Raw genomic sequence first — 21,864 nt, forward strand, 5'->3', positions numbered from 1 at the left:
CAACCTGTAAAGTTACGCCCCCGCCCCGTTTTGTGGGAGCAAACCTGGTTCGATTTAGCTAGCCTCGAGAGATGTGTGCATAACAGGGATTCTGCAGAGAAATGAATAACTGACGGCATCTCAATATCCTCATGATGGGCTGCGCACATTCGAATATTATCTTTGCAGAGCAACACGCCCGCCGGTGAACTCTTGTAGGGAATGTTTGGGGGGGGGGGGCGAAACCGTTTCACACACCCCTAATCGGTACACAGTGAAACATACGATAATGCAGATGTATCATATGCCAACATATTGTGTATTGATTGGGATAAGTATGAAAATAATACACACTGGCAAAGAATAACATACACAAGCGTTCATATAAGAACCCATGGCCTAGGCTACCATTCTCTGTTGGGGAAACTACATAAAGTATGGCAATATGTGGCCAACAAGACAAATATTAATCAATAATGGCATACACTCCAGGAGTGAGTTAATATATGTAATTAGTAAGACACTATAGCCTACACTATGGGTTATGTGTTCTGTAAAAATGTTGTAATGTGGTGAGAAAATACGAATGAAATCCCTCCCTGTCTTAGAACAACACCATAATGCAAGAGACAAAGCGACTGGCATTGCTAATACTTGTTTGGTGTAGGTTCGCCTGTTGATTATTTGCTTGAATGCTGTGAACTTCTGCCAGGTCATCACAAAATAGTGATTTAGTAAGTGGGGTGAATAGACTGTGAGCAAAACGGGTTACTGCTTACACGACTAATCTCTCAGTAATATATCTTCTATTCACTAACCACTGCTTCATCCATACCAGTGGGTGTCCGTAGTTTTCATAGACCGCTTTGTTTACAATCGAGCTGAAGAAGTTGCACATAACCGGATTCATTGTATACTTGGTCACATTTCGATATATTGGTGCAAAGAATATCGCCCCAATTATAAAAACTTAAAATGGAATTGCTCATAAAAAGGACATTCCTACCCTCTTTACTCGTTTCCTGCCTGCATTTGACTGTGATTTACAACTTTACCCCTGCCAACTGGCACCATCTGTCTCTGTTTAATGTAGCTTGCACAACTCCTTTTTTGTGCTGATTTTTTCACAGCACGCTGCAAGAAGCCTAAGAATTGGTGAGCATTGAAAATCGGACCTGCAGAGTGTTTTTGGAAGCTAGTTAAACTAATTCTTAAAATTGTTTTTCTGTATACTGCAGCAGACCCTGTATTGTCACTTTGAGTCTGTTCTTTTATTCGCCTTTTTCCCCCACAGATTGAGATAAAGATGAAGAAGACTGAAGCCTTGAGGTGGGAGAAGCTTGAGGGCCTGGGAGAGACTACTTTGAAACATTTTACTCCGGGTGCGTTGAAAGAATCGTTTTTATTGTTTTGAAACGTAGTGTACCAGTACAGTCGTGGTTGTTGTCTAGGTGTTTTCTTATGGCTGTTTATATGGAAACGCCAGTATCCAGCCTTAAAGCAGTCTGGAAGAAGAATACATTTGCCCTACCGTCGTTCTGGAAATAATCCATTGTAAATAAAGACATTCGCAACAGAATAGGATGAGATGAAGCAAACAAAATAAAGCAAAGTGGAAGCAAAAAGGTCACTATAGGAGAAGCCAGGAAAAGAGTGTTACAGTAGCTGGAGCTTTTAAAATCTGGAACTTGTTCAAGGCGGGGTTCAGTTATAGCTCAGATCCTACGTCATGCCTGTTGAATATATGATAATAATAGAGCATTTGTTTTGGTCTTGGTAAATCTCAACTGCATAAATTATGCTAACAGTAGCTCAGGGCGTTTTTTTGGCGAAATAGTCGTAAAGTGGCTGACTCTTTTTAACGTATTAATTCACAGTTGTATTGTCAGTGTGGCCTATCTTGAAGTCTGATTTTTACAGTCTCCTATGGAGTATCTCAGAGGTCAGTGACATCCGATGTAATTTTCCATCCGTACTTGGAACTGCTAGGGTATCTTTTAGCTACGTTTGATGGCACCATGCACTAGTATGCAAATGATATGCTAACCTGAGGGTTCCAGGAGTTTAGGATGTCATACTTAATCTGGAGTTTTCCAGAATGTAAGAATGAATAACAGGCCGGCACTTTAAGATGAAATCGTGTTGGTTAAAAAAACAGAAGGTTCATGCACATCCTCTGCCTAACTGCACTCCGGCCTCGCCTCTCTATTGTACTACAGGCTTTTTTTCCCAGTCATTGTTTCTGAATGATCGCGTGCATTGGTCTTTTTGCCTGGTTCTACCAAATTTTCTTTTGTTCAGTTTCACTTAAAATGAAAGACTTAAAAAGAAAAATTACAGAATGCTTATTGGTATGGGGAGGGCATTAGAGTGGCCTCACACCTTCCCCGTAGCCGTTTCCGCTTACTTCTGGGGAGGCCGGGCTCTGTTGCTGTTTAGTAGGTCACTTGGCTATGGGGTTCCAGCCACGCAGAGGATGTGGGGACTGTGCCAAGGAAACCAGCCTAGAAAGTGATGCGCCCTAGAGTAAAGAATTTTGTTCATTGTCCAGTGTTGAGACTGATATGCTGTACTGTATCTATGTCAGGCTGGTAGGCTAGCGTTTACTGCGGCAAAGCACTTCACCATTCACTTGACATCATGCACTGCTGCTAGTCCCACTTGGAGAAACGCCATCATTTGGCTCCTCATGCGTCTTCAATCCCGCCCCTTCCCCCGATCACCCACCGCCACCAGGTCCACCGGCACACAGTCGGATGCAGAGATAGGAAGTGAGTTGGTACAAAAGCCCAAGGCGAAGCAGTCTTTGGCAAAGAGTGTAAGTTGATTGAACTTTGACTGTATATTAGTGACAAACGTTGAGGTGTGTCACACAAATCTGGGTATTTTGCTGGATTTCCTCCAACCCTGGATTGATTCTGCTTTAATACGCCCCGTGGTCTATATTTTTTCCATACTGTAGCCTAATTTCCTCAAACCAGCACTGCAGACAGTCATTTTTTTCCAGTCATCGACAAACCCACGGAAGGGAGTAATGGGTTGGTGTGGTGTAGCCACTTAATTGAACCCTAGTTGCATAGATATGCTAAGCATTAATTCTTATTGGGTCCTCTGAGGTTGACTTTGTGCCAGGCTAAAAGTTCTGTAAAGATCAAAGTCTTATGCCAGCCTGGAGCAACAGTGCCACGACTTGTCAAGTGATAATTCACAAGACCTCCATTGGAAAACTTGATGATACATAGACCATCCCAGATGCTAGCAAGGAAAGACTTTGCTGTCCCGTGGCCGGAGAATGCCAATTCAATACATCCTAAAATTGCTTCAGCTACTTTTTTCTTTTGTTTGGAATACTCTTAGGAGACACAGGAACCCCCTCTCGAGTACGTGGCAGTCCTTTTGCTCTTCATGTAAATGTACCAAATTGCATTACACGACACATAAGTAATAGCTGAAAATTAAAGATATTCCCAACTCTAACTATTTATTATTCTCCTCACCTATTTTAAGCTGTAAATCGTTGGTATTCAAATTTCACTTCGTTGACTTTTTATTTAATGTTGCATTGATTTCACATCTATTTTTAAAACAACTTATAAACGTTTTACCAGCAGCAAAAGAAGGTGACCTGCTGAAATTTAAAAGATCGTAAATAGGATCAGCACAAGACTCGTGTGCTGCAGAGGAATATCCTAGAGCTGAAATAGTGGCCAGAACAGTGGTCAGCTTGCAGTGAAACTGAAGAGACTTAGAGCATTTTGCAAAATGGTTGCAGTGCCCATGAATCTGCAAGAGTTTTGTCAACAAACGTAAAACACTAACACATATGCTATGCCAATAATGTGTATTGTATTTTCTATCCCCTTTGTCCTTTGTATTGCCCATTATGTTTTTTTGGCAATGCCGTGCTACAGTTTCTCTGCACTTTTTCATGCCCTTTTTGTAGGGAAATGACTAGTGTTACTGTTAGCCAGTTTGACTGGCTTTGTAATGATGGAGGGTTGAATCAGCTTCCTGCAGACTCAATGAGGTATCTTACTCGCTCGGCTAAGCAGATAGAAGTAAATCAGTTAAAATTAGGCTAGTTTTGCAGCGTGAATCTTTCTGGATTCACTATGCTGTGCATTATTCCGCCATCTAGTGGTTGGGTCCGAAATTGTATTTCTTCTCTTTTTTTTCTTGGCTCAGGTTGGCGTCGACATACCACCATTTGGTGTCCTTCGTGTCGTTGACGCGCTTCCTCCGGAAGCTCCCACCTTTGGTCGCCATCTTCATATTCTTTTTTTCCGCTATTGGGTCTGGATTGTCAGTGAAGGAGCTCCACAACTTTGGAGAGAAGAATCCACGGAAATCAACAGGAAAATCAAAAAATCATCTTAGAACATACTGGATTACGAGATGGGAATGATGGCGTCATGCATACATTTGGTCCCAAATATCCGCCTCCACATGAGACCATTCTAAGAATGGATCCAACAACAATGGTCACAGGCAACAGGGAGTTGGGAAGATCTAGTGGTTGTCACGCAAACAGTACAGCACGAAATAGCGTGGTGGAACAAATAGATAATAACACAAGGGAAACCATTCACACAACCAATTCCAACAGTGACCATCACAACAGATGCCTCCCAGATGGGGTGGGGAGCGCACACAAACACCCTCAAGGTAAGGGGATTGTGGTCACAACAGGATGCGTCAACTATCTAGAACTGAAGACAGTGTTCCTAGCCTTAAAGGCCTTTCAGAAGCCACTGTACGGACACAGGGTACTAATCTAAACAGACAATACAACCACCATGTTTTACATCAACAAACAAGGAGGAACACAATCAGTGACCCTATCAGTGCTAGCACAGGAAATATGGAGATGGGCAATTCTAAGACAAATAGATTTGATAGCAATGCATCTACCAGGAAAGGACAATGTGGAAGCAGACAGACTCAGCAGACAGATGTCCGCATCCCACGAATGGGAAATCAATCAACAAGAAATCCAGAAGGTATTTCACAAATGGGGAACTCTGCAAATAGACCTATTTGCAACACGCCAAAATGCCAAAACTTTGCATCCAGACAACCATGCAAACGGTCAGTAGGGAATGCGCTATGGATCAGCTGGTCAGGGACATTTGCCTACGCTTTTCCACCGATACCACTGCTACACAGGGTACTAAACAAATGCAGATTCAGCATCATGACACTAATACTGATAGCACCTCAGTGGGCCAGACAAACCTGGTTCTCACAGATTATGGAGATGGCACAAGCGCCTGCACACAGGTTCCCCGCAAGAAAGGACCTGTTAACGATGCAAAACGGAAGGGTGCTACACCCAGAGAGCCTCCGCCTGGCAGCATGGCTCCTGAAGACCTTTGCACACCTCAAACTACCAGCAAGCACAATGGCGGTGCTAAGAGAGGCAAGGAGGCCTACCACAAGGAAGTGCTACGTAGCAAAGTGGAAAAGATTCTCTGAATGGTGCATTAGGGAGAAACTACAAAGCAGAATTACCTAGGAATCAACAGTACTAAAGTACTTAACACATCTACTACAAAATAAACTAAGCTACACATCTCTAAGGGTGCACCTAGCGAAATAGTGGCTTACACAAGAGGAGAAACAGGGAAGAGTTTCTTCACTTCCCAAGTCGTAAAGAGATTTCTAGAAGTGGCAAAGAGAATCGCACCGCCAAACAGAATTGAACTTCAACGTAGTGCTAACTCAATTGATGAAGTCACCATTTGAGCCTATTCATAAAGCGACACTGCATATGCTCACGCTAAAGACAGCCTTCTTAGTAGCTAGCACATCGGTACGAAGAGTAAGCAAATTACAAGCACTAACACTACAAGAGCCCTACCTACAAACACACAATGACTGGATCGTAATGAGAACTGACCCACATTTCATGCCAAAGGTAGTGTCAAGGTTCCACATAAACCAGACAATACAAATGCCAAGTTTTTTCCAAAAACCAACCACAAGCACAGAAAAGGCGTTACACACACTGGATGCCTGGAGAGCAGTAATGCACTATATAGAAAGGACAAAAGAATGCAGGAAAACAAAGCAATTCTTTGTGTCTTTTGCCAGCAGTTTTTTGGGACGACCAGTTACCAAAAATACCATTGCAAGATGGATTGCACAAACCATACAATTCTGCCACAAGCAAGCAGGGCAAGAATTACAAGGAGCAACGCATGCTCACTCAACAAGGAAAAAAGGAGCAACACTTGCGTTTCTAGCAAATACACCTATTCAGGACATTCGCCAAGGTCCTCAGTGCACACGTTCACTAAGCACTACTGTGTAGATATTCAGATGAACAAGGATGCACAAGTGGGACAGAAGGTCTTACAACACATATTCAGTAACCAGCGCTCATCTTCCACCCAGCCACCACAAACCTAGCAAACAGCTACAAAGTCTATGCACAGCATAGTGAATCCAGAAAGATTCACGCTGAAAAACATATAGTTTCTTACCTGTTGGTGCAGTTTTGCAGCTTGAAGACTTTCTGGATTCACTAGCAATCCCACCCTCCTCCACCAGAAAGATGAGACAGGAGGAAGACTATTAAAATAGGAGAAAGACTATTAAAAGAGAAGAAGAGAGGAAAAAAAAAAGAATCCGAGGATGGCGACCAAAGGTGGTAGCTTCCGGTGGAAGCGCATCGACGTAACGAAGGACACCGAATGGTGGTATGCCCATGCCCACCTGGGCCATGAAAAAGAGAAGAAATACAACAATTCCAGACAACTAGATGGCAGAATAATGCACAGCATAGTGAATCCAGAAAGTCTTCAAACTGCAAAACTACACCGACAGGTAAGAAACTATACGTTCTCAAAGTACCTGATCAGCATGCAGCTCTAATAAAGATGCCACACCATTTTTCTACTCCTTTGGCTAATGTTTTTGGAGATTTTTCTGTTAGAAAAATTCAAGGATCGATAAGTCTAAACCAACGGCAAACAAAATTTTATGAGACTCTGTCTTGCTAACTGTTAAATACTAAACCACCTTTTTAAGCTATCCTGTATCTGATATGCTTTCATTGGTCAGGTCCCTCCTGCATTAGCTTAAAGAGAAGAGACCAGGTTCTGCATCTACATTTCACTGTACTGAGCTAACAAAAGTGTAATAACAAAAGTACTCTTTTCATTCTTTCTTTCCCAGTACAAATTTTATCACGGAGTTGACCAGAATCTGAATTGTAATGCTTCCAACTCTCTGTACTTGTCCTTCTGAAATAACAAAAACTGACAATTGATAGAGCGTTAGTTAATTGGCCAAAACTGGCAGACCTGAGATATCAGTGATCAAGAACCTTCTGATGGTTATTTCACACAGCTGATTCCGCTCATTTTTTAATTCTCCTAGCTGCCACATTGGATCTTCAAGCTTTTCCAGCAGTTGCTCCCACATGCAGATTGGTGGTACCGTCAGACTCTGGTGGCTTCGTCTCACTTCTGGGAAAGACAGCGCAGAACTGTATATAGGCGCCATCCCTGCACGCTGATTTCAGTTCCTTTTTTCAAACTTCAAAGCAGATCCAAAGCTCCGCTCCCCAAACTTTGTTGGTGCTTTACTGACCTCCAAAATGTGTTTTCTCAGACATCAGTGTGCCAGAGAGGTCTTCTCCAAAAACTGCCGGCTTCAAGCTGTGCCAAACGTGCAGGAAGCAGATGTCTGTCACAGACCCACATGAAATCTGTCTTCTGTCTTGAATCCAAGCATGATTTGACAAGTGCCCCCTAATTCATCTGAAGGAGATCAGAGATTGGGAGGCAATGCTTTATGTAGCAGAGCATAAGAAACGGTGCCGATGGTGTTCCGATTCCCAGTCCATATCCAAATCCAGAATCTACCCTTTTTACGTCTAATGCGAACTTTATGGACAATTCCTGATGGAAATACAGGAAGTCCAGACGTGAGGCATCTCCCGTCACTCGCATTCTAGGGAGGGGTTGTGCAGTTGAGACCTACAATTGCTTGTTATTAAAACCGTGGCTTATATACTGAGATTTTGCATTGTTGACATTCTTATTTGCCTTAGCCTGCTTTCAGTGAAGCTTTGACAGATGACATGGCTGCTTGGTTCTATCACAAAGTGACACCACTGCAAGGGGCCTCAGACCTGCATAAGCAGTGGGTATGCTGAGCAACAGTATGTGACCCAGCCTCTTTGACTCCACATCCTTCACTGGAAAGTCTTGGTGTGCAGGCTTCATCCAGCAAGGTAAACCCAAAGGCCTTCCTATTGCTCTGCCTGATAGAGGTTTTAAGCGCATTGACACTTGGCAAGAGGGCTGCAAGCTTAGCCTAATGTTCCATGAATGTGGTCTGTCTACTATGCAGATAAACATATGCCCTCTGGGATATGACACGCAAGTTCTTGTGCGCCCTCACCAAGGAGTTTTGGAACACGCTTCCTCAGGGGGTCCAAAATGAATGGGTGGAGCAAGTACATCTTGCAGATTTTTCTGTTCTCGACTCACTGCATAGGCTGCACTGTGGGCGCTAGTGTGGTCATTTGTCGGCCTGCTTTGATGTACACAACAAGTTTCTTCAAGGCTGTGCAGGCATCCCTCATGGACATGCCTTCTGATACTTTCAGATTGTTTAGTAGCGACAAGGCAAATTCAGCTCTCGAGCAGTTCAAAGATAGCCGTGCCATTGCTCGCTTCTTGGGCTTAATAGATTCGACCTGCTAGTTCCAGCAGAAATTCTGAATATGCAGCCAGCACATCCAGGAGCTTGTTAAGCCCTTTGGGGCTCCTGGGGACATGGTGGCAGTAGGTGACTGGGCCAACAGCAGCGTGGGCAGTCTTTATTTTCATTTTCCACTTATACCACCAAACCACTCTGATGGTAGCTTGTTATTGCGTCACTTAGGCCCCGTGGAGAGACGTTGGTCAGAAATGTTTTAACCTGCCCATCTGAGGCACAATTACCTTGGACGACTGGGGTTCTGCAGCTTGGTTGGTCAAAAGTACGCCCTTCTCATTTTGTCAGTCCCCCCCCTTCCCCAGCGCCTCTTGTTTAGACTGTAGCAAAACAGACCTCCATCATTGCCACAGCGGTTCAATAATTACTGGCCAAAGGAGAAATAGAAAAGGTGCCTGAGGAGGGCAGAGCCTCTATGGGTGATACTCCCACTACTTCCTGGTGCCCAAAAAGGGCGACTGCCTCAGGCTGATTTTAGACCTTTGATTCTTGAACGCTTTCCTTCTGAAAGACAAATTTTAAATGTCAACATTAATCCAGGCTCTATCTGCTCTGGATCCGGGAGGCTGGATGATGTTCTAGGACTTGCATGGTCAATACATCTGAAAGAAACACGTTAGTTAGATTCCTCACCTTAGAATATCCCCAGGCGTCAGACTGGATCCGGAAGATTTTTCGTCAGCAATACCCCTTGCGCATCGCTAGGCGTGGTCTGCGGCTCCGCGTCCGTCGTCGGCGTCGTGCGCCGGAATGACGTCATCGGAGTACTTAGACGCCGCCCTCGCGCGCTGACGTCAGTTATTCTTTTTTCCGCGCCAGTAAGCGCGGATCCGGGAGAGCTACCCCTTTAGTCAATTTCTGACTAACTTTTTTGACTCTTTTTGGCAATGCTCGACTCTGGTGCCGGTAGGATGCCTGGTTTCAAGGCCTGCGACGACTGTCACCGACTGATGCCGGTGACCGATCATCACCGCCGGTGCCTGTACTGCTTGGGCCTCGACCACGACGCGGCGTCTTGCTCCGACTGTATGGCCCTGACCTCGAAAGCTAGGCGGGAGTGGTCCCGCAAGCTTCTCAAGCTTCGCCACTCGGCTCCGCGTCGCTCTCGATCCCCGTCCAGGAGGAGGTCCAAGGATCGGTCGCGGAGCTGCACTCGACACCGTCACTCGTCTGGCTCGAAGTCTTCGGGTAAGTCGAGGCACTCCAAGAAGTCCAAGAAGCGACACCGCTCTTCGGACTCCCCACGCCGGTCGCGCGACTCGGCCGAGGGTCCGGGGGGTTCCACCCCCGCGGCTCCGCAGGAGCCGCAGGCGCCGCGCAAGTCCCCATACCCGACAGTCCCTGGGACTGACGCGACGCCGGCAGAGGTCGATGCCTTCCTCTCGGCCATGAGGAGCCTGGCCCCGCCGTCGACGCCCGCTGGCGCGCCTTCGGGCCCCGTTGGAGGCACCGGCCCCGACGCCGCAGGTCCCCGAGGGGCCCGAGCCTGGGCCCCCGTCTACGCCGGTCGACCTCGTTACGCCTCCTCCGCCGACACCGATACCACCCCCGACGCCGGCTCCGGTCGACGTCGATCCCCGGTTCAGCCCCTGTCCGGTCCCGACGCCGATACTGCGCCGCCCGACGCCGCATCCGACGCCGCTAGAGACACATATTGTCTATCGACCGGCTCCGATCATTCCTCCTGTTTACCAGGAATCAGATCACGGGGGCGACTGGGAGGGGTCTGAGGACCCTATGGCCCTTCAGAGCCAACTTGCTCAGGACTGGGCAGATGAACTGGAGGAGGCCAGTGGGTTGGATACCTCACCAGACACTGGATTAATCTCTCCTCCGACTGTGGCTTCGGAGGAGGGTGCAGCCTTTTCTGTGGTGCTGCGCAAGGCGGCCGAAGCCCTTGGGCTAGAGCTGCCTGCCGTGGCTGTGAGGACTAACATCCTCACTGAGGTGCTTCAGTCTGCCGCATGCTCCACTGAGCCTCTGCTGCCATTCAATGAGGCCCTCACTGACGTTCTGCAGGGCACCTGGTCCAAGCCCTCCACAGTCCCTCCTGTGGACAGGAACGTTGCCAGGCGCCACCGCCCTGCTCCGGGCGACCCCAGTTTTCTGTCCCAACACCCCACCCCCGAGAGTCTGGTTATCCAGGCCTCTACCTCCCAATCCTCCTTCCCGTCCGCTCCTCCGGACCGGGATTCCAAGAGACTGGAACAGTTTGGTAAGAAGCTGTTCTCTTCGCTCAGTTTGGGCCTGCGGTCTTTGAACACCGCCTGTCTCTTGGACCGTTATTCCCACTCTCTGTGGGATGCGGTGGAGGACGTGCTGCCACTGTGCCCGGAGGAGGCCCGTGCGCGGCTTTCCTCGGCCCTGGCCGATGGGAGAGATGCAGTGCGCCATGCAATCCGATGTGGGCTTGACACTACGGACTCGCTGGGTAGGGCGATTTCTACCACGGTGGCGCTTCGACGTCACGCCTGGCTGCGGTCCTCGTCCTTCTCAGGGGATGTCCAGAGCACCCTCATGGACATGCCTTTTGATGGCGCTCGCCTTTTTGGTGACAAAGCGGACAGTGCGCTGGCTCGCTTCAAGGACTCCCGGGCTACGGCCACGTCCTTGGACCTCTCGGCCCCACGGCCACAAACTTCCGCTTTTCGCTCCTTTCGTGGCCAAGGAAGGGGCTCCTCCTCACGTCCGCCTAGCCACCGGCCGCAGAACCAACCTGCACACGGTCGCGGACGTGGTTTCCGCCGAGGCGGTACTGGAGGACGTCGCGGTCAGTCCACATCCACCCCGGCAGCATCCGCCTCAAAGCCCTCCTAGTCCGAGCTTTCAGGCCCATTCCACGCCAGTGGGCGGCAGAGTTCGCCATCACCTGCTCCACTGGCGGTCCATCACATCGGACAGGTGGGTGCTGCAAATCGTCCGAAGGGGCTACTCCCTCCCCTTCGAGACGACCCCTCCAGCCATGCCACCGCAGCACCACCGTATCTCGGGGGCTCATTTGAATCTTCTCCACGAGGAAGTTTCGGCCCTCTTGGCCAAGGGGGCCGTCGAGCGCGTTCCGAGCCCAGAAGTAGGTCGTGGTTGTTATTCCCACTACTTTCTGGTTCCCAAGAAGGGCAAAGGGGGCCTACGCCCTATCTTGGACCTCCGGAACGTCAATGCCTTCCTCCGGAAGGAACGGTTCAAAATGTTAACTTTGGCTCAGGTTCTAGCTGCCCTCGACCCTGGAGACTGGATGGTAGCGTTGGACTTGCAGGACGCATATTTCCACATCCCCGTCCTGCCGGCCCACCGGCGTTACCTGCGATTCACGGTGGATCTGGAGCACTTTCAGTTTACTGTGCTCCCCTTCGGCCTTACCAGTGCCCCTCGGGTGTTCACGAAAGTGATGGCGGTGGTCGCAGCTCATCTGCGCAGATCAGGGGTTCCAGTCTTCCCCTATCTCGCGACTGGTTGTTGAAGGCGGGCACGCCCCAGGCAGTCGTCTCCCACCTCCAGGCTACGGCGGATCTCCTGCATTTGCTGGGGTTTTCCATCAACGTGCCGAAGTTACACCTGAGTCCCTATCAGAAGCTCCTTTTCATCGGAGCGGTTCTCGATTCGGCGCAGATCTGGGTTCATCCACCGGAACAGCGGGTGCGGGATATACAGGCCCTGATTCCCATCTTTCGGCCTCTATCCTGGGTTTCGGTCAGGCTAGTGTTGCGGCTTCTGGGGCTGATGGCCTCCTGCATCCTACTAGTGCATCACGCCAGGCGGCGCATGCGGGCTCTGCAGTGGGACCTGAAGTTTCAGTGGGCCCAGCATCACGGCAACCTGTCCGACCATGTCTTGATCTCGGAGGGCACTGCACAGCAGTTGCAGTGGTGGCTCACGGACCGCGATTGGGTCACGGGCAAGAGCCTCTCCCTACCCCTACCGGAGCATGTCGTAGTGACGGATGCGTCCCTCCTGGGATGGGGTGGCCATATGGGAGAGGCGGAGATCAGAGGCCTCTGGTCTCCGGCGGAGTCTCGCCTCCACATCAACTTGTTGGAGCTGAGAGCGATCCGACTTGCACTGAAAGCCTTCCTTCCCTCTGTCCGGGGAAGTGTCGTGCAGGTGTTCACGGACAACACCACCGCCATGTGGTATTGCAACAAACAGGGCGGGGTGGGGTCGTGGACCCTTTGTCAGGAGGCTCTGCGCCTCTGGACATGGCGGGAACACCAGGGCATCACCCTGGTGGTTCAACATCTGGCGGGCTCTCTGAACACCAGAGCAGACGAACTCAGCCGCCGGTGCATGATGGATCACGAATGGCGTCTGAACTCCGAGGTGGCGCAAGGTCTCTTTCAGCAGTGGGGAGAGCCTTGGTTAGATCTATTCGCCACCGAAGAGAACGCGCAATGTCAGCAGTTCTGCGCGTTGGAATTTCCAAGGCGGCACTCGCTCGGCGGCGCTTTTCGTCGCGAGTGGAGTTGCGGTCTGTTGTACGCTTTTCCGCCTATACCACTTCTGCCCAGAGTGCTGAAGAAGATCAAGCGCGACCGGGCCCAAGTCATCTTGGTGGCTCCGGATTGGGCACGAAGGTACTGGTATCCCGAGCTACTCAGTATGTTGACCGATCCTCCGATACGTCTGCCCCTTCGGGAGGATCTTCTGTCGCAGCAGCAGGGGACGGTCCTACACCCGAACCTGTCCAGCCTTCACCTCCATGCGTGGAGATTGAGCGGCGGCAGTTGATGCCATTTGACTTGCCTCCTGAAGTCTGTGATATCATTCTGGCAGCCAGGCGTCCCTCCACAAAGACTGTATACGCCTGCCGGTGGAACAAATGTGTGGCATGGTGCACAGCAAAGGATGTGGATCCCCTTTCCGCCCCTCTTTCTGAGGTTCTCTTTCTTCTTTCTTTGGCCCGGCAGGGCTCTGCCCTGGGCACCTTGAAAGGCTATCTTGCTGCTCTCTCTGCCTTCTTACGGCTTCCAGATCAGCCCTCTCTTTTCAAGTCCCCTGTGGTGTCACGCTTTCTTAAAGGCATTACTCACACGTTCCCGCCTGTCCCTTTCGTAATGCCTCAGTGGGACTTGAATCTTGTCTTGACATTCCTGATGTGCGCTCCCTTTGAGCCTCTTCACAATTGTCCTCTTCGTCTTCTAACTCTTAAGACTGCTTTCCTGGTAGCCATCACCTCGGCTAGACGGGTGAGTGAGCTCCAGGCTCTATCGTCCAAGCCTCCTTTTCTATCTGTTCATCCGGACAAGGTTGTCCTTCGGCCTCGTCCTTCCTTTCTACCGAAAGTGGTGACCCCCTTTCATCTTGGGCAATCTGTCACTTTGCCCACCTTCTTTCCGCCTCCGCATCCTTCCAAAGAGGAAGAGCGGCTCTACCGTCTGGACCCAAAACGTGCGCTCTCCTTTTATTTGGACCGCACTAAACAGTTCCGGGTGGACGACCAGCTTTTCGTTGGCTACGTGGGTGCAAAGAAGGGAAAAGCTGTACACAAACGGACCATCTCCCGGTGGGTCGTTTTGTGTATAAAAATCTGTTATTCCTTGGCAAAAAAAGGAACCGCCTGTTGGGCTGCGCGCCCATTCTACTCGGGCCACAGCGGCTACTACTGCTTTGGGACGGGGAGTCCCTTTGCAGGACATCTGTCAGGCGGCGACGTGGGCTTCGCTGCACACGTTTGCCAGGAATTTATTGCCTAGACAGCCAAGTCCGGAGGGATGGCTTCTTTGGCCGTTCTGTCCTCCAGGACTTTCTGGTGTGATCTTGGTTCGCAGACCCACCACCGGGGTTGGTATTGCTTGGGTATCTATTCTAAGGTGAGGAATCTAACGTGTTTCTTTCAGATGAACAAGTTACTTACCTTCGGTAACGATGTATCTATAAGAAACATTAGTTAGTTAGATTCCTCACCGACCCACCCATCCTCCCCGTTCTGCGAACTGACATCTAGGGTTAAGGCTATCCCTTTCAGGGCCCTAGAATTTTTTGGCACCAGTGTCGGTATCTTGCATGGCTCTGCGTTCCTGGCGCGGAAGGCTATGTACAAGAACTGACGTCAGCGCGCGAGGGAGGCGTCTAAGTACTCCGACTACGTCATTCCGGCGCACGACGCCGAAGACGGACGTGGAGCCGCAGACGACTCCTAGCGACGCGCAAGGGGTATTGCTGACGAAAAATCTTCCGGATCCAGTCTGACGCCTGGGGATATTCTAAGGTGAGGAATCTAACTAACTAATGTTTCTTACAGATACATCGTTACCGAAGGTAAGTAGCTTGTTCTTTAATGCAACCAGTCCTGCAGTTCCACAGGAGTTTCAAGCAGTTTGTTGTGGAGAAAAAGTATTTTCAGTTTTCCATTCTCACCTTTGGGATCATCTCAGCCCCCTGGTTATTCCCAAAGGCGATTGCGGTGTTCGCATGCCAGAAGTGCACGCCTTCCTGTACCTTGACAACTGTCTGTCAGTCTTTTTGCATTCTTTCACAGATCACCTGCGAGCAACCATCTCGCTGCTTTCGTCCTGATGTTCTTCATTAACAAGTCGAATTCCCACAACCAGGCTGGTGCTGAGTATTCCCTTTATATTGGTATTTATGGACATAGCTGCATTGAAAGCATTTCCGCTCCTGCAGTGTGTCCTGGACATTCAGGATATGATCTTGACATTTTGGTGTCAAGCCTGGGTTATGATCTGGACACTTCATAGACTTCTTGGTCTCTTAGCCTCATGTTTCCTGCTGATGCCTCATGCCCATTGTCACATACAGGATTTCTAGTAGAACCTCTGCCTTCAATGGGTTCAGTGCTGTGGGTGCATCACGGACAACATCTGCTTATCAGATGAGCCTGCTTCAAGAACGAAAACCTGCGGTGTGTGCAGGCCGTTCTCCCTTCCCCCACCCAGAGCTGATGGTGGTTGTGTATGCATTGGTTCTGGGCTGAGGAGGCCACCTGGATGAGGTGAAGATAAGTTAAGAGACCTCTAGTGGAAGAGAGGCCTAACTTCCACATTCTATAGCTGAGTGCCATCCTGTTAGCTTTCAAGACTTCTGCCTTCCATGAAGGCAATTTCTGGTTGACAATATGACCGCCATGTGGTGCTACGATAAGCATGACTGTATGAGATCAGGCCTACTCTGCCAGGAAGTGCTGAAACTGACTCACTAGCTGAATTTTCAGCAGACCTCGCTGTCAACAATTCTATGCCAGGACATGTGCAATCTAGCTAACCAAGAGTGGCATTTTCACCCGAAGCTAGTTGAAGGTGTTACTTGGAATGCTTATACTATTGATCCTTTTACACTTGAGTATTCACTTCAAGGCTAATTGAGAGATGTGTTTTGCCTTCTGTGGGACTCCATTCACCTTTCCTTCCCCATGTTCTCAAGAAGGTCAGGATATACCAAGCTCAGACCATCCTGATAGCCCCAGACTGAGCTTGGAGACTGTTGTGTTGCTGAGCCTGAGCATTTGCTCCTCACACTGTCTAACTCTGCAGGAGGATTTACTATCCCAGTAACAGGGCATGGTTCTTCATCTAAATCTCCACAACCTACCTACATTTCATGTGTATAAATTGAGTGGAACCAGTTGAGCGACTTCGACTTGCTCACAGAGGCTATCATGGTGGGGCGTGCCCAATCCACAAAGTATGTTTTCACTCTGAGCATTAGGCATAGTTAGTGGACTGGTGTGAAGACCTTTGGGTCGATCCATTGCTGCCTAAACTTTCTTATATACTTCTTTTTGTTCGATCTTTGGCTAAGCAACGTCTAGCCATGGGCACTGTTAAAGCTTATTTTTAGATCCTCTCAGCTTGACGCAAGTTGGCGCCCCCTCTTCTGACTTACCGTTGGGAGCTGCGCGTGCCTGTTCCGTAGGTGTGATGATGATGATGTTTTGACTCCTGTGGGTGCTGCTTGATCCACTTTCCTGAGTTAGGCCTGAGCTTAGGAGAAGCACTTCACTAATCTCTGCATTGTGAGACTGTATACCCCCCTGATGCTGCACGGATGAACTCTGCACCTACCTGACCATGCTATTGAGCACTAATGGAGAGTACAGGCCGATCCTTGAGCCACACCTGAACCAACTCACTGACCAGTTCCTGGGACCTCATTGACAGAGCCGGGCTATGATAATGCCCTTTTTCTGCCTACCTGATTACCTGCGACACAAGGTCACTGATCTCGAGGACAGCACAATGTGCTAATTTACACATTTAGAGCTTCCCCGAAGACTGGGAGAAAGGAGATAAGCTGTACTTCCTACGTGATATGCTCCCTAAGCTCCGTAGTATATATTTCAAAGAACTGTTGGAATTCCAGAGGGCCTATCATATCCAGACTCGCTTTGCTACTCAGCTGCATTCTCCTCGCACGGTCATAGTGAGCTCCCTACAACACCAGCACACCAGGTTTATTTTTCAGGCTGCAAAGCTATCCAAGGAGCCACTATTTTTTTAGAGCCACAGCCTCTCCTTCTCAGCAGACTACTCGACCGCACCAGTAAAAGTTCTTCTCGCTCCGGCACAGGTTGAGACGGTGGGATATTAAATGCGGTCTTCTGGACCCAACACAAATGTTCATGACCCTAGATGGCAAAACCAAAGAGGTTTTTTTTTTTGTTTTACCCTGTGGACCTGGAATTCTTTCTAGACACGATAGACAATGCCCGTATGGACAGTGCAGCATTGCACGATGCTCCCGTCCCTCCTACTGACACCCCTGCTTATTCGAAGCTGCCTGGACATCCTCCATAGCACCAGTGTCAGACTGGGCCAGTCTCCAAGTGGTGGAGGCACTTTATAAGGACAGGAATAAATCAAGATTGCTCCTTAAAACGATGCAGAGTGAGAGACTGAGTGAAGGAGGAGATGAATAGATAAGACCGCACTGAGTATTTTTGTATCATATGTAGATCTAGTTTCTAGTATGTCGATCTAGCTTCCTTATTTTGCTGTCCCTCATCCGTGACTCTCTCTGTTAGACCCTGGAGGTCATTATGTTGGTTTTAACGGTAACCATACTAAACTGCTATGTTTGGGCTACTTGGGTGATGGAGTACGGTACTTCCATATCCTTACTTCACAGGTATTGCTCCTTGAGATGACCTTATGGCCTGTCGGTCCACGCCGGGGGTGAAGTTCACTTTTCATGCCCTCACTTTGCTCATGGTTGCTGCTACCCCATGATATTCACTCACAGGGCAGGTTTGACCCCGATTCACCTCTTTATTATCTTGGAGGCGAGGTGGGAGCGAAGTCGGCACCTGCCGATGCAGGAATTAACTCAAGAATCAAAGGTTAGAGCAGTTTATTTTCCTGATTTTCTTCACGCTCTTCCAGATTCCCATTCTCTCATCCTGGGGGCACAGCTTTCTGCCCCTCCGCTTTACTATCTCCCACACTGCTCTGCGGACTCTGTTCAGACAGATTAAACCACAGTGAAAGACACAGTACTTTGACGTGTATGGCTGTCTCCCGCAACCACCTTTTTAAATCCCCTGGTACTCCGTTCTGGTTGCAGACACTCCCCTGAAGAAAAACTGGCACTTTCTTTAGACACTGACAAAGTGTTTGATTGTGTAGATGGCCTTACCGTTTTTCGAGTAACGTTAAAAATGGGTCTAGGTGAGGAATTTAAAGGTAAGGTTTGCATCCCCTACGACTCTCCAGTAGCAGACATTAACGGGAAAGACTTTTTAAAAAAAATCTGATACCTTCATATTGTGGCCCCCTCTCCCTTTCGTGCTTGCCCTTGAGCTATTGTCTACAGACATCAGCCTCTCGCAGACACGAAAGGGCATAGCGGCTGGCACAGGTGAAGTGAAGGCATTACTGTAAACGGATGGCATCTTGCTCCTCTTGCACCGCCCAGAGATCTCCATTGCTGCTGTCCTGTCCATTATTGATGACTTCTTCCACTGCTCCGGCTATAGGATCAGCTGTACCAAACACCACTAATGCGATTTACTGGGCTAGAAGAATAAAAGGATGCGCGAAGGCCTCTGTTACCTGGGCATCCGTATTATTAGAGTTCTCCTGTGTATGATTGAGGACAACCTTCTCCTTTTGAAAGCTTGTGCTAAGCGAGGTTTTTTTTTAAAAGTGGGCAGTCCTGAACCGATCATTATGGGGGAGGGTTCAGAAAGTCAAAATGACTGTCACCCCCAGGTTTAATTAAGTCCTTGATATGCTATCTCTGCGGGTCCCTCGGCTAATCCTCATAGAAATTGAGGCAGACATTATATCCTATAAATAGAGCAGAAGCAAACCAAGACTGCAAGCATCCAGGCTCTGGGCGGACGCAATGGATGGGGGCCTACACACATGACATTATTTCTGGCTTTCTATTTGTCACAACTGTCCTCCTGTTTGTGTGTTCTGCGAGATGCCCCAATGTCGTCCCCCTCGCGGTAGTACGAAAGTTTATTAAAACATGGCCCCACTATGGTACACCATGGCGCAGCGAATAGCTGATAAACCTACTACTGTGCAACATGGGGAGTGAACCATAGATAGTGGCAGACTCCTTGATTCATTCCAGGCCTTAAGATCTGAATTTGGTCTCAATGCCACTGAAGGTACCGCCAGCTGGCCCACTGCCGCCAGGCCCCTCTTCTTCCCCCTCACTAGTGGAACTGCGGACAGCTCCCCATACTGGGGGCTATATGGGGGTGCTTATTGAAATCATGCAGTCAGGTTCCGCCCTTAGTGAGACTAGGCTGGTGTGGCAAACACTTCTAGGCAAAGACTACTCTCGAAGTCTGGGTGACGTTACTCTTAAACTACGACAAGCTGGTGATGGAATCCATGTTAATTTTCATATTTCAAGATCCTAAACAATTGATACTGGATGTAATTCAGCAAAGCTGTTGCCTCATGATCACTGTTGGAAATACGATGAGGTTAACTTCAACTTGTATCATATTCTCTGGTCTTGTAGGGCATTGCAACACTACTGGATGATGTTGTGGGTGCGCCTCCAACATTAAGACTCTCTTGGTGTTCCCCTCCTTTGGTGATCCTTCACAACATGTCCGATATACCATATTTAAATACCCACACTCCTCAATGATTGGCAACTTCACTAGCGGTGGCCAAAATATGCATCCCTCATCACTGGCGCCAGGCCACTAGTCCCAGGTGCAATGAGTGGTTAACTGAATTTCACAGAGTAACCCATCATTGACGGACAACCTATAAACCTAACAATAAGCTTGACATAATGAAAACTGTCTAGGGAAGTTTTTCTTTTTGTATTGGGGAGTGCCTCTTAAATTGAGCTCATCTCAAAACCCTCCCTTCGGCTACCAGGTCGCCCTATATTAGATTGGCATAGCCTACTTCATCTCATGGCACCTGTGGGAACTGTTCTAATGAGGTTCTGCTGGATACTATTCCCTACCCAAAGCTGAGGAGTGACTACTCTTTGCTATATTGAGCCGGAGGGTCTCGTCCCTGCACACCCTCAAATCAATGTCTCATCCTTACGCTACACTCTGGCCTTAGTCTCTGCTACACCCCCCCTTCTTTCGTCACCCTCCCTTATATATAAAAGATGCGCACTGGCTCATGGGATTTTGTTTCTGTGCCGCTGACCCTTGTTCATTTTGTCATACTCATACACTGTTTGTGTAATACTTCAAGGGAGAGAGTAAAGGGAGGAATGAAGAAGAGGTGGCTAAGAATATGCTATTGTTTTTTATTTGTGGTACTCTCTTCCCGGTTAAGTAAAGGATACTTATGATCCAGTTGAGTTCCACTTCATACTGTTCTGTTTTGGCCCACATTTGTAGGTCTTGCCTAGCTATCGCCTAAGCAAACGCTATGCGAGACTATAGTAAGTGGCTCCCAAAAGTGCTCCCAAAAGCGGATTGCATGGCGAGCACACGCACAATCACGTGCATCGTGCCGCCATGCAATCCGTTTATCGTACTTCAAAGGGTCCGCTCCCCCGCCTGGAATGCGCTCCCCCGCCCCCGCCAAGCGCGCGCGCCACGCTCCGCCGGGCTTGTCTTGTTGATTCAAACTGGCTATATTTGTGACTGCAAAAGTCCAATTCAGAACGTATTAAAGTAACTCTGCACATCAGAAATGTCTTTGCGATGGGCAAAATCAACATTGAGAGACGTGACGCAAAGTGAGTGCATAACCGGCATCCTCTCCTGGCAACAAAGCGTTCACTTACAAACCGTTCTTCAGTCAGAAACTGGCTGTCGAGTGCAGTCAGTAACTTTTACGTATTTGCTCATTTAATAATCGGTATAAAATGTCCGTGCATTTGTAAAAAGTGATACACAACTGCTTCCTGCATCCCTTGTGATGCTGCAAAGTGGATCACCTCCCACCCTTCACCTCGGGTCCTCTGCTCTGCTGTATCACGTAACTGCAGTGTATCTGCTGTTTCACTTCACCAGTCTTTGAAAGGTTACACTCCTCCTAAGTTCTGACACTACTACCCACCTGCTGCATCGCATCCCTCCATTCCTTTCACAGTGACATTTCACGCAGTCTATCTGCTTAATTCACTCCGTCCTCTGGCTACAATTCACCGCTCTCTGCTGCCACCCGGCGGAGATCTGAGTACTGCAGCCTCTCACAACAGTCATTCCACGCTTCTCGCCGCATGAACGAGTGTGATTGTTTTATTCCATCACCCTTGGGGCCTTGTCTCCTGACAGGTTATACAAGAGTGAACCTGAACCTGAACTGAAGGATTCTCCTAATATTTACAACGATGCAACTAACAACCAGTGGAAAAGCAAATAGTCCTGGCTTATTGTAGGTGTAATGATACTTGTTGTATTACATATCTGGAAGCAAAGACAGAAGCCGCAAAGTACCAGTCGGGCGGCACACTGTGCTAAGCATAGATTTCTAGCTTATGTTTTTTTAAACCACACCCTCAAATACATTGCCCACGCCCCTTTAAGAGACCCCAAAGTTTTTTCATCTTAGTTAAAGCCCTGGCTATACCCTATCCTTACCCATTGGCCGTCGAAATTCCGTGTTATCACAGCTGGCGCAAATGATCGGGCGGGGTTCATTGAGCAGCCAGTGTAGTAAATCTAAGATACAAAAGTGTGAACATTTTGTTAATTGAAACGGTCACGTTTTCTAATACAGAGTATGTAATTATCAGCAAAAGGTTGTGGGGAGATAT

General features: G+C 48.6%; 1 protein-coding gene across 1 annotated transcript in view; it reads left to right on the top strand.

The window, feature by feature from the left end:
• Positions 1 to 21,864, top strand: part of SUGT1 (SGT1 assembly cochaperone of MIS12 kinetochore complex) — a 205,121-nt gene that overhangs the window by 159,226 nt on the left and 24,031 nt on the right. The window contains exon 6 of the mRNA XM_085621970.1: positions 1,274 to 1,361. Coding sequence (XP_085478096.1) covers positions 1,274 to 1,361 — 88 coding nt within the window. The remainder of the gene's footprint in view (positions 1 to 1,273; positions 1,362 to 21,864) is intronic.

The sequence above is a fragment of the Triturus cristatus genome, chromosome 8 (assembly GCF_964204655.1).
Source record: "Triturus cristatus chromosome 8, aTriCri1.1, whole genome shotgun sequence".
Lineage (NCBI taxonomy): Eukaryota > Metazoa > Chordata > Amphibia > Caudata > Salamandridae > Triturus > Triturus cristatus.